At 45.2% G+C, this 12,574-nt stretch overlaps 1 protein-coding gene across 2 annotated transcripts; it reads left to right on the top strand.

Annotated features, from left to right (window-relative positions):
- The first annotated feature begins 2,428 nt into the window (after positions 1 to 2,428).
- On the top strand, positions 2,429 to 6,288 carry Tsc22d3 (TSC22 domain family member 3). Of its 2 annotated transcripts, none has more exons than XM_021187711.2 (3): positions 2,429 to 2,996; positions 3,676 to 3,727; positions 4,723 to 6,288. In XM_021187711.2, the coding sequence occupies exons 1-3, from the start codon at positions 2,875 to 2,877 to the stop codon at positions 4,951 to 4,953; spliced, it is 405 nt and encodes a 134-aa protein (XP_021043370.1). In that variant the 5' UTR covers positions 2,429 to 2,874; the 3' UTR covers positions 4,954 to 6,288. The 2 variants fall into 2 exon arrangements, with proteins under 2 accessions (XP_021043370.1, XP_021043372.1); XM_021187713.2 differs by lacking the exon at positions 2,429 to 2,996 and adding an exon at positions 3,164 to 3,331.
- Positions 6,289 to 12,574: the final 6,286 nt, after the last annotated feature.

Below are 12,574 nucleotides of genomic sequence, written 5' to 3'. Positions count from 1 at the left end.
GAAAGCTCTAGGTGGCAGAGGGCAGATAATATAGAGCAAGGAACTTAAGAACAGCTAATCTGCTCATTTAGAAGTGACTGATGATTGGTTTGGTTGAATGGGTTTTTTATTGTTTTTGTTTTTGTTTTTTCCCAGGACGGTTTCTCTGCCTAGCCCTGGCTGGCTGTCCTGAAACTCTGTAGACCAGGCTGGCCTCAAACTCTGGGATAACTTTTTTCCTCTTTCAGATAATGCTCCTGACGAACTATAAATACTATCTATACTTTGTTCTGCTTGATGGATACCTCTTAGTTGCAGATACCAGGTTCAAAGAGCCTGAAATTTAAAATGTCCTGAGGTTGGCATTATTTCCCAACTAAAATGGTCTGAAATGGGCTTATGCAAAAGGTTTGCTTGGAGAGTTTATTGTTCAGCTCTCTGCAACTGCAGTGAGAATTGAATGTGTTGCCATTAAAATCTGCTAGTTGAAGGCCGGGCCTGGTGGCTCATGCCTTTAATCCCAGCACTCGGGAGGCAGAGGCAGGTGGATTTCTGAGTTCGAGGCCAGCCTGGTCTACAAAGTGAGCTCCAGGACAGCCAGGACTACATAGAGAAACCCTGTCTCGAAAAAAAAAAATCTGCTAGTTGAGCCTTATTTCATAGCTGAAAACAGTGACTGTTAAGTTATAATGCACTAAAAGCCAGGAAGAGGTCGAGGCCTTCAGATTGTGCTTGGCTGGGGCCTTAGCCAGGATGTCAGTACCAGGTACCTGTTTAAGAGAAATATCCTGAAGCAAATAATTACCTCCTTTGCTGATAAGAGGTCCCAGTACTTTTCCAATAACATGATTGCACTAGAATATTTCATTGGACCATAACTTGTGGAGCACTGATTTATGGGTACTTACCTTAACATCATGCAAGCTATTGTATATGTTGGTGGAACCTAATGTTCCTCTAGTTCTGGGTTGGTTGGTGTAAACAGTATTGGTTATTGCATCACTTACTCCTTTCTCTGCCCATGCTGTTTCTTACGTTGGCCGTTCAGATTTTGTCCACCAGGTGGCCTTTCTTAGGAAGGAGCAGGAGGAAAGAACCTCAAGTCTTAGATGCCACCTTCTTTTTCATTCCTTCCTTCCTTTCTTTTTTATGCCAAAAGAATGAAACTATATTTTAATGCAAATGTGTAATTTTTATTAGACAGCAATAACCTTGTTTCCTTACGGCATTACTACTATTCAATGGTATATGTATACTTGGACCCATTACTACTAATAAAAGTGGACTTATTCATATTTTGGCAAAATTTCCCCCTGCGATGGAGTTTCACTTTGGATTCCCTGTATCATTCATTATTTCATATTTTATAGGAATAATGAAACAAGTTGAAAGAAAACTAGAAAGTCTGAACATGTAGATGGAACTGGTATCAGCACTTTGAGATAGATTCCTGGGAGCCATGTCCCCCTTGGTGTTAATACTTCAGAGTTCTCAGTTTGGGAACACCTGGAGAAATCCTAAATCTTGCTTTCTTCTGGCTCCTGTTTCTACTGTTACATTATCACAGGAAAGGATTTTCCTGAGGCAGTTGATATGTCACTTTGGATTGTAGTTTACTTTTCAGCTTCTTTATTTTTTAAAATAACAATTTTGCTTTTAAAAAATAGTGAAATCATGTTGCTCTAGCCTGTAATCCCAGCATTTAGAATACTTGTGATTAGAGGCCAGCCTGGGCTATGTAGACAGATCCTATCTAGAAAGAAATGAAGGAAAGAGGGAAAGAGAGAAGGAAGGGCTGGAGAGGTAGCTCAGAGGCAATAGCACTGGCTGTTCTCCCAGAGGACTGGGTCAATTGTTGCGAAGTTGGCTCACAACCTTCTGTAACTCCAGTCCCAGAGAATCCAACAAGGCACTCATGTGGTACTCAGTCATTCATACCAGCAAAAGACCCATAAACAGGGACAAGAGCTCTCAGGTAATGGTGTTGAATGTATTTTCTTGGCAGAGTACGATAGGGAGACCAAAGAGAAAAGGATTGGTATCTGTTGTCACTCCATTGTCAACTGTTGGCTTTCAATATCCTCTGTCATCCACCCACTGCTCCTATTATGTGTCCATCCTATATCTCATGCAGACCACCCATTATTCCCGTAACTGTACTTTTCAAGGAAGAGATGGATTGAGTGGGTTCTAAAATTTGGACCAGGCTAGGTGAGGTGATAGCTGCGTTTCTCAGTGAGTGAATATGCAGATAGAAAATCTGTTTCCAAGGAAAGAGATTGACTTGAGGGGTTAGTTGGCTGGAGAAAGTGAAGAATGGTGGGAGTAGGCATTCAGAGTGACTGGAGAGCACTGCAGAGCCAGTTAGAGCATGCCGAACTTTTAAATGCAGTACCGCCCTCTGCTGAATGCTTTCTACCTCCTGTTAGAGCATTTCTTCTTTCTCTAGAAATCGGCTCCGGTTTGGTTTTTGCCAGCCTCCAAAGTCCTCTTTGAAAATGCCAATTGGCACAAGAAAGTGCTGAACTGTTTACAGTCCCTGACTAAGGTTCAGGGAGGGGATGTGGTTTAACTGGGCCACAAAGCCCAGTACAGGACTCATTTGCATGGCCCCTGACGCCATGTGACGCAGCTGGCTCCTCCTATATAAAGAAGCAGGAGCCGAAATTATCTCTGAGTCTGGGTTGGACTGGCTGCTGTGGAGTTTGTGACATACTAGGTGACACCCCTGGAGTCACTTTCTCTTCAACTCCAGCTTGGAAGTGCCTGCCTGGCTCAGGGTCTGCACTGCAGCCTACTCCTTGCTTCAGGGCCTGACTGCAGCGCCAAAGCCTATCCCATAGCTGCGCGGCAGCAGCCACTCAAACCAACCACAGCTTCCCGGCAACCCGAACCATGAACACCGAAATGTATCAGACCCCCATGGAGGTGGCGGTCTATCAGCTGCACAATTTCTCCATCTCCTTCTTCTCTTCTCTGCTTGGAGGGGATGTGGTTTCCGTTAAACTGGATAACAGGTAACCACTGGCCCTAACTTGAGCGCTGAAGTGAGCCAGGGAGCCTGTGGGAACTGGGCTCTGAAGTGGACCTCAGAGCTAGCTAGCTAGCCTTGCGCTGGTCCCTGATGCCCGCGGTGTAGCATCCTGGGAAGGGGCGGGGGTAGGGGACGCAGGAAGGGGGGTCACCTCCGCGCTGGGATCCGCCGGCGGAGCGTCCCTGCGGCTGCTGCGCGGTGAAAAACAGCAGCTGCAGCCGGGAAGGCAGAGGGCCGGTCAGCTAGGCAAGGCTGGGGCAGGGAGAAGGCCGAAAGCTTCTAAATTGGGAAGGAATTCCTAGCTAGGTTCGGAGTTCGGTAGGTTTACCGGGGACCTTTGGGGCCTGCAGTAGGGACTTCCCTTGGGCATGCGCTCCATTGTTTGCAAATCGCCCAAAAGCAGGCCGCTCAGGCCAGGGAGCCTCATAAACAGCGAGGCTCCAATCCTTTGGAACTCAGGGCGGAGCCCTCACAAGGCTTATGGGGGTTGGGGAAAGTGCAGCTTCCTGCAGGGGCTGGAAAGGGACCTAAAGACTAAAGTGTCTGGACTTCAGGCCAGGAGGCAGGAGAGAGGAAGACCCTAGGCAGATGGAGGACTTCGGCCACAGCTGTCTTGTATACTTAGAGTGACTAATAGGTGGCTATGCTTTTTGTCTTTGCAGTGCCTCCGGAGCCAGTGTGGTGGCCCTAGACAACAAGATTGAGCAGGCCATGGTGAGTAGCATCACTGCGTCATTACTGTCCTCTGACTTAGCTGCAGCTTATGTAACGCTGAACAGGTCTTAGAGCATGGATGCAAGTGTTTAGCCAGGACCCATCCTCAATGGAGACCTTAGAGTACAATTAGCAGGATACTCCGTTTTCACTCCTCCATCCCAGGGCTTTACAGCAGCCTCTGGATTTCTCCTGAATGGTGCGAGGGGAGAGCTATGACTCTTGAATTTGTCTGCCTCCTGCGGTTGGCAGAGACCAGAGCTCATTGGATGCAGTTGCACTGCAGTGGCTCTGCAGAACCTGGACTAGGGTCAGGAGTTGGGAGGAAACAGAAAGCAAAGCACCCCCGCCCTTTTGCTGGCCCAGTTCTGACTAGGTAAAGGTTATATTCCACCAAGCAGCTAAAATGCTGCAGAAGCTTGAGACTTCTTTCAGTGAGAAGCTCTTAGGCTGTGCTATAATGCTTAATGTCACAATTCCCTATCCCTCAGTAGATTCAAAGGGTATATTGCAAGCTCTGTCCCTCCCCAGAACAAGGTTCCTGTGTCCTCTCTGAGTCTGCAAGACAACTGTGACTCAGTGTACTGGGTTATGTGCAGGGGAGGAAATGCCAAAATAGATGAAATAACAATTTCATATTCTTAGAGAATACTTGTAAAGCAGACTAACAATATGGGGTGCACTATAGGCTTACCCCAGATTTGTGCCAGCACCAGGGCAAACTTAGAGAGTTCTTACCCTAGTCAGACTTGAAAGTCATTAATAATTTTAAGGGAACCTCCCTGGAACAAAGCTGGACTCCCAACCCTGGTGTGACACAAATCCTGTAACTCCTAGACAAGAGTCTTAAGTGCTTTGAAGAAGAGAGTATGAAGAATTGAGCTTCAGGAAGGCTGCATGGTGGTGGCATAAAGACCAATTCAGTAGATTGGTGGCAGGGTGACAGTGTTGCGGACAGGCTGTGATGACTAACAAATAGCTTTGTTCCATGGCAGGATCTAGTGAAGAACCATCTGATGTATGCTGTGAGAGAGGAGGTGGAGGTCCTAAAGGAGCAGATTCGTGAGCTGGTTGAGAAGAACTCCCAGCTGGAGCGTGAGAATACCCTCCTGAAGACGCTGGCAAGCCCAGAGCAACTGGAAAAGTTCCAGTCCCAGCTGAGCCCCGAAGAGCCAGCACCTGAAGCCCCGGAAACCCCGGAAGTCCCTGGTGGTTCTGCGGTGTAAGTGGCTCTGTCCTTAGGGTGGGCAGAGCCACAACTTGTTCTACCTAGTTCTTTCCAGTTTGTTTTTTGACTCCCCAAGCGTCATCTCATGTGGAGAACTTTACACCTAACATAGCTGGTGCCAAGAGATGTCCCAAGGACATGCCCATCTGGGTCCACTCCAGTGACAGACCCCTGACAAAGAGCAGGTCTCTGGAGACTGAGTTGCATGGGGCCTAGTAACACCAAGCCAGTGAGCCTGTCATGTCACCGGGCCCTGGGGACTCCCAGGGCCTGGGCAACTTAGTTACAGCTGACCAAGGAGAAAGTAGTTTTGAGATGTGATGCCAGTGTGCTCCAGAAAGTATAAGGGGTCTGTTTTTTTCATTTCCATGGACATCTTCCACAGCTTCACCTGACAATGACTGTTCCTATGAAGAAGCCACTTGTGTTTTAAGCAGAAGCAACCTCTCTCTTCTCCTCTGTCTTTTTCAGGCAGGGGCAGAGATAGGAGAGATTGAGCCAAATTAGCCTTCTGTTGGTTAATATTGTATAATGCATGGCTTTGTGCACAGCCCAGTGTGGGGTTACAGCTTTGGGATGACTGCTTATAAAGTTCTGTTTGGTTAGTATTGGCATAGTTTTTCTATATAGCCATAAATGCGTATATATACCCATAGGGCTAGATCTGTATCTTAGTGTAGTGATGTATACATATACACATACACCTACATGTTGAAGGGCCTAACCAGCTTTGGGAGTACTGACTGACTGGTCTCTTATCTCTTAAAGCTAAGTTTTTGACTGTGCTAATTTACCAAATTGATCCAGTTTGTCCTTTAGATTAAATAAGACTCGATATAAGGGAGGGAAGGGAGACCAGCCTCACAGTGCGGTCACAGATGCCTTGCTGCTGCAGCCCTCCCTGATCTGTCCACTGAAGACATGAAGTCCTCTTTTGAATGCCAAACCCACCATTCATTGGTGCTGACTACATAGAATGGGGTTGAGAGACGATCAGTTTGGACTTCACAGTTTTGTTTTAAGTTTTAGGTTGTTTTTTTTTTGTTTTTGTTTGTTTGTTTGTTTGTTGTTTTTTCTTTTTTTAAGTTCTTGTGGGAAACTTTGGGGTTAATCAAAGGATATAGTCCTGTGGTAGAGGAGAGGAGTAACTAGTTTTGATCCCTTTGGGGCGTGGAAAATGTATCCAGGAAGCTTGTGTAAGGAGGTTCTGTGACAGTGAACACTTTCCACTTTCTGACACCTTACCCTGCTGTACGTCTCCAGGGTTTGGATTTGGATTTTTCAAATGTAGCTTGAAATTTCAATAAACTTTGCTCCTTTTTCTAAAAATAAACTTGGTGTCTGAGTGCATAAATGAACTGGGTGACACCTGGTGGAGGCAGGCTTTGGTAATCTATCCAATATTTGTTGAATACCTGGTAAGGGCCAGACCTATGCTACATTCATTCTCATATCCCCTACATAAAGAACATGCTTGTGCTCTTGTACCTCACTATCCCAATAAAGGAAGCTGAGACTCAGCAGGTTTAAGTAACTTGTCCAGAGTCTCCTAGCTCTCACAAAACTTTGGACTCAACCTGGCAGCCTTCCTACTCGGTCCTGCTCTTTTATATGAAACCTACAGAATGAATGACTATGAACACTCAACTTTAACTGGAGGGGAGATATGGAAAATATATCCCCCAAGAATGCTCCAAAGAAACAGGCAGGGTGTACTTGTGAAGGAACAAAGAGGAACCAAGTTACCACAGGTGGGCCTCTTCCTGCTTCTGAACCGGTCACCACAGACTGCATTTTAATATTCCACTTGGAGCTCTTGAGCTTGACAAAGTGTTTTGGTGGGAAAAAGGAGACAGCGTGAGGTGGAAAAGCTACTTTCTTTCAGTCTGCTTTCCCAACCCCACCTACAAAAAAAGATAACCTTCAAATTCCTGATTTTCTATGAGTCCTCAGAGTTTTCCCACCAGCTGTGTGGGCAAAGTCTATTCCAACTTCCCTTTGCACCTCTTAAGGGCTGCTTACGACTACATTCCCTGGCCTCATTGCCCTGCACTTTGTCTAACCAGCTATTAAATATTTAGTGTCTCTTCTGACAGACTCTTCAACTGGACACTAGGCCAATTCTGAGCCTCACATGTTCCCAAGGATCTCATCCCATGTCAGTTATTTAATCTGGGCTGCCTGTAGAACACATAGCTATCATTTGAACACATGCAGTTGAACAGAACTTTTCTTTTTTTTTTTAATTTTTTTTAACACAATTCCAGTACTTTTTCTTAAACCATGATCCTCAAAGTGACTAAGATGACTTGGCCCAATTACTGCCCAAATTAATTCAAAATAATGTGCCTCTTTCTCCATCAGATCCACACATATTGACCTTTTCCAGTTGTCAAAACATTTTAACATTAAATATCTCTGCTTGCTGGTCACCTGAGCTCCAGCTAGTCAGGATGTCAGATTCATTGTGTACACCTGTCTGTCAGTTTGCTCAGGGTATACGTAATGCATAGATTTTGGCATAGATAACAAACTGAGGTCAGCCCCCAAGCAGCTATCCCTCAGCTGACCTGGCTTCTTACTCCTCATTCTCAAGCCCTTTACCTTTACCTTTAAAGCAAGCTAAGGGGTTTTTGGATTCTTCAGGACACCTATAGACTTCAAACCCCTATGTGAAACTGGAAAATAGCAAAGGAAGGTTTGATTCATAGTGCTGGATGATTGGGGGTGGGGGCGCAAGTGGGATTAGAGTGGTGGGACATGTCTGTTATAATTTGAGCACCTGAAATTGAAGCAGGAAGAGACGTTCAAGGACAACCTGGACTACATGAGACCTTGTCTTAAAAAAGAGGGGGCATGAGGAGAAAAAGAGGTCTGAGTGGGGAGGAGCAGAAAGTAGCCCATCAAACCCTCCGGTCAACAAGCACTTTCTGTACAAGAAAGGGGAAAAAACTTGTCCCACAGTCACTTAGTGGTGAAGAGAACAACTTTGTTCCCTAGGCAACCCCGCCTAAACAGAGACAAACACTGCAACCTCGGAGGCCACAGCAGTTACTAGACCAGATAAGAGGAACTTTAGAGGTTTGTTATTCACACACAGGAACAACTCTTTGTTATTGTTGCTCCACAGAAAACCAGCTATGGTGGAGAAAGGCAGAAAAACATATTGTTTGTGGACTTGTATGGCTTTTCAAGATCTGGGTTCAGCTGGTAGAATCAGACCCAGATACAAGGATTAAAAAAAAAAAACAAGAAAACAACTAAGAGCTGCAGCAGTAATTCTTCTGGGCATGCCACCTTGCCAGGTGACCTATGATCTACTGTCTCATTGATCCTCCTCCTGGCAGTCCTACTGGCACAACCAAAAAAAAAAAAAAAGATCACAAAAACACTACTCTGTAGCCCTGCTGAAGGTAAATCTCTGTTTCCTGTCCTTACAAAAAGGCAGTTTCCGATGAATTCCATTAAACAGACGAGAAAACTGAGAGCCCTGTGCAGCTCCCATGGTTCTCAGGAGACAGTGGATCCCTCCCCCCAATGTCAAAAATACTCTCAGAATCCCCTCAGGTCCTTGGTAGTTGAACTTTTTAATCTTTACTGAGAGGAAGAGGGAAAAGGAGAGGATGAGGGAGAAAGAACAAAAGTATTGAATGTGGTTTTTAAAAGAAGCTTGTATTTGCCCTGAAAGCCAGAGGCATCCATTTGAATACTAAAGCAGTAATGCATATGCTAACTAGCTACACACACACACACACACATACACACACAGAGGAACTAGATAATTTACAGAAAAGGGTGTAAGGAACAAAGCCCCCAGGCTAAGGACAAGCACAGAGGACACTGCTCCTGGGAGCGAGGCCTGGAGAACCAGTGGAGACTGAATGGAGGAGGAGACTTCGCCCTGGGGTATGGAAAGAAAGATAAGAGAAAGCACACAGGGCCCACTGGCTCCTATGGTGTTTTGATCAGCATCTTACTTATTCAGGAAACCCTAGCCTTCAAATCCTACCTCCTCTTCTCCTAGCAGGCTAGGAATTGATGAGCCAGTGACAGTTCAGTCCCTGGGAAGGTATGCAGAGAAACCCACTCAGGCCCAGACACTGAACTTTTATGTCACATACCATTATAATTAATCATATGTATATGTATATGTATATATATATATATATATATATATATATATATATATATATATATATACTTTTTAAATCTTCTCCACAAACCTATGAGATATCCTACTAAGATCCCTGCTTAAGGACAGTGTTGCTCAGTGGTAGCATACCCAGTACAAATAAGGAAGACCCTGGGTTTAATGTCTAGCTTCAAACCCACCAATAATCAATGTTCTCATCCTACTTAGCAATGAGAAAATGAGAACACTAAGTAAATTACAGAGAAGTTAGGCCCCTTGGCCAAAGTCATACAGCTAGTGCAAGGCCAAAGCATGGATGTACAGATGAGACAGATACCCTAAGAAATAGGATTAAACAACCTCAAAAGTTTTCTTAATTTCTCCCTTGTAGTGTAATGCTTCCCATTCCAATGGATGATGGTTATAACTTAGAGAGGTAGAAAGGTCAGAACACCAGTCCAAACTAGCAGAAGCTACCATTTAAAAAAATTAGTGAGTTGGGTGGTGTGGACCTCATGGTGACTACTGCTGCTTGACAAAGTCCCAGCATATTGACATCACAGATCACATTCTCTTGCCTACTCCACATTTCCCCTTAGGGATCTGAAGCCCGCTGGAACTGGACTCCAACAGTTGGGAAAGGACAGGGGTGAATGGAGAAGAAGGAAAGGGGAGGGTGGGAAGCTGGCTCTGTCCCCAAGCCAAATGCCTTTAGATAGCATCTAAGAGGTCTCAGGAAACCTTCCCAGTAGGGAAACTGTGTGAGCCAAGAATTATTCTGGCAGCTGTGGAGGCTGGAACAGGGAAAGGCTAATGAGAGGTCTGCTGCTGTTAGAATCCAGGTATGAGGTGTTAAGGGCCAGCCTAGGGAAGGTTGAGAACAGAAGTGGAAAGAGAAGAATGTCTCAAGTGTGATCTGTAATCCACCCTCATCAGGACTCCCTGGAGGTTCCAAATGCAGATTGCAGCTCCACTCAGGGTGGCTACAGAGCCTTCATCTTTCACGAGTCCATGTTGCTGTGTGATTCTACAATATGGAAAACTTAGAGGATCTACCAAGTGAAAAGTTAGCACGGCCTAGGAGCAAAATGAGCCAGGTAGGGAGTTGATAACAAAGCAGTCTAACTCAAAGATGCCATGAAATCTGATTACTGATTTTGTATGATTTTACATATATGAAATTATTTGCCAGTTCAACCAGGTTTTACTCTTATAACTCAAGATGACAGAGCAATCAAGATGTCTCTGTCTCCATTTTCTGAGTGCTAAGATCACAGATATGCCACACCATACCCAGCTTTAACCAATTAAAATGTATTCATTCTATACATATGGGTATTTTGCCTGTATGTATGTCTGTATGCCACATGTATGACTTGGATGCAAGAAGAAGGTGTGGATTCTGTGGAACTGGAGTCACAGACAGCTGTGTGCTTCAATATGAATGCTAGAAATTGAACCTGGGTTCTCTGGATCAACAGCCAATATTCTTGCTGCTGTGCCATCTCTCCACCGCTGTAGCCACTTATCCTTTTTAGATGAGGATGTTCCTGCTACCCCTAGACTCAAGTTATTCTCCTGCCTCAAGATTCTGAAGCAACTGAGTCTACAAGTCTGAGCCACCAGGCCTTACTTAAGTTTAACCAATTTAAAAGGTACTGATCACTGGTGCTAAGAATGTTCAGACTGGTATTCAACCATCACCAACACATCTCCAGAATGTGGTCAGTATCCTAAGTTGGCAGGCACTGTGTCCCCAGGAAACACTCCCACCACTGTACTTACACCCCATCATGAAAATGATGCCTGGTAGATTGAAAGGGCTTTGCAGAAAGAAGGTGAATTTCAATTTGCATTTCCAGCTGAGCTAAGCATATTTGCATATGGAAAGATCCTGTAACAAACTGTGTGGACAGAGAATTGTGAAGTCCAGGGCTGAAGCACATGACTGCCCATGTCTGCATGTCATTGAGCTGAAATGCTGCAGTCATGTGAATGGACATAAGCCACCACCTCTGGGAGAAATGGCTGCAGAGGATGAACGGAAGTCAGAAAACCCTGGAAGGAACCAGGCTGACTGTGACGCAAGAGCTGGGGAAAACTAATGTTTTCTGACCACCTCTCATTTTTACCTTTTGGTCCATTCTTTCTGATGTTTCTTCTTCAGAGGCCTCCTTATCATAAGTCCTGCCATCCCGTAAAATTGAGCACATTCCTAAAGGTCACTTTGAGGAGGACTGAAGCCACTAAGGTATTCCAGAGCCAGGGGCTCTGAGTGGCAGTCCTTCCTTGTCTTTCCGCAGCTACCTATACGACTGTGGCTACGACCCCAAGGCTTCAAAACAAACTGCTTCCACTGGGTCCTTTCAAAACCCACTGCCCAGCAAGCTCAAAGACAGCTGTCTGGCTGTAAAATTTGTATGGATTACCAACTTGCTCTAGGGACCTCAGTTTCCCTTCCAGAGGCCTCTACTTCCTATTCATTATATCGAGCTATCAAGTTAAGATCTCTTTAGAACTCTATACAACCCTTCATATATATTTTGAAGCTGGCATTACAGGTGTGATGATTCACCATACCTGGTTTATGTGGTGCTGTGGAGCAAAGTCAATGTTTCATGCATCCTAGGGTCATTTCCTTTAGCCCCATCACTGCATTTTCTAACAGCACATATGACAACTCTCTGAGCAAATGTTACTGCCTAGAGGTGGTGTTCACATGAACTTTGTATTCGAATTGACTAGGTTCTAGACGATGTGGAACCGTGAAGAGTATTTTGGGGAGAGTTTAGGATAGATCTATTTTAATGACCTACACAATACCAAGCAATAGTGGTGAAGACCTGTAATCCCAGGACTTCGGAGACTGAGAGAGGACATTCTATGCAAAGCAAGCATGGGCTAGACAATAGGCCCTAAACTAGCCCATGTTATACAACCAGACTCTGTCTCAAAACCTAACAAAATAAGAAATAACTCTATTACACGGCTCAGCGTCTGCCTTCTGAGTGTTAGGATTAAAGGTATACTCCCCCCCAGCTAGTCTCAGGATCTTAAATACCATTCCCTTGTCAGTGGCTCTAAAATCTCTCTGTCCAATTTTCCATAATTCCCTGGAACTTTTGGAAACAGGTTTGTAAAGCATTCCTTCTTGCTTTCTTTCATGTGCTTTATAAGGACAGTGATATCTAGAAGACCAAAATGGAAGTCTTGTCTCCACAGTTTTAGATCCCCAACTATACAACTGTTCAAGTCCCAATCCTACCTCCACCACTCATAGATATGCATGCATGGAGGGAGGGGGGAGGGGAGGGGAGGAGAGGAGAGGGGAGGGGAGGGAGGGGGGAGGGGAGGGGAGGGAGAGGAGAGGAGAGGAGAGGAGAGGAGAGGAGAGGAGAGGAGAGATACCTTCTCTCTAGCACCATAGCCTAAGCAACCCTAACATCACCTCAGACACTGGGGCTCCCTGCTTCCACATTGGACCCTG

This window comes from Mus pahari, chromosome X (assembly GCF_900095145.1).
Source record: "Mus pahari chromosome X, PAHARI_EIJ_v1.1, whole genome shotgun sequence".
Classification (NCBI taxonomy): domain Eukaryota; kingdom Metazoa; phylum Chordata; class Mammalia; order Rodentia; family Muridae; genus Mus; species Mus pahari.
Note: the sequence above shows the minus strand (reverse complement) of the source record. Positions and strands in the feature narration are given on the sequence as shown.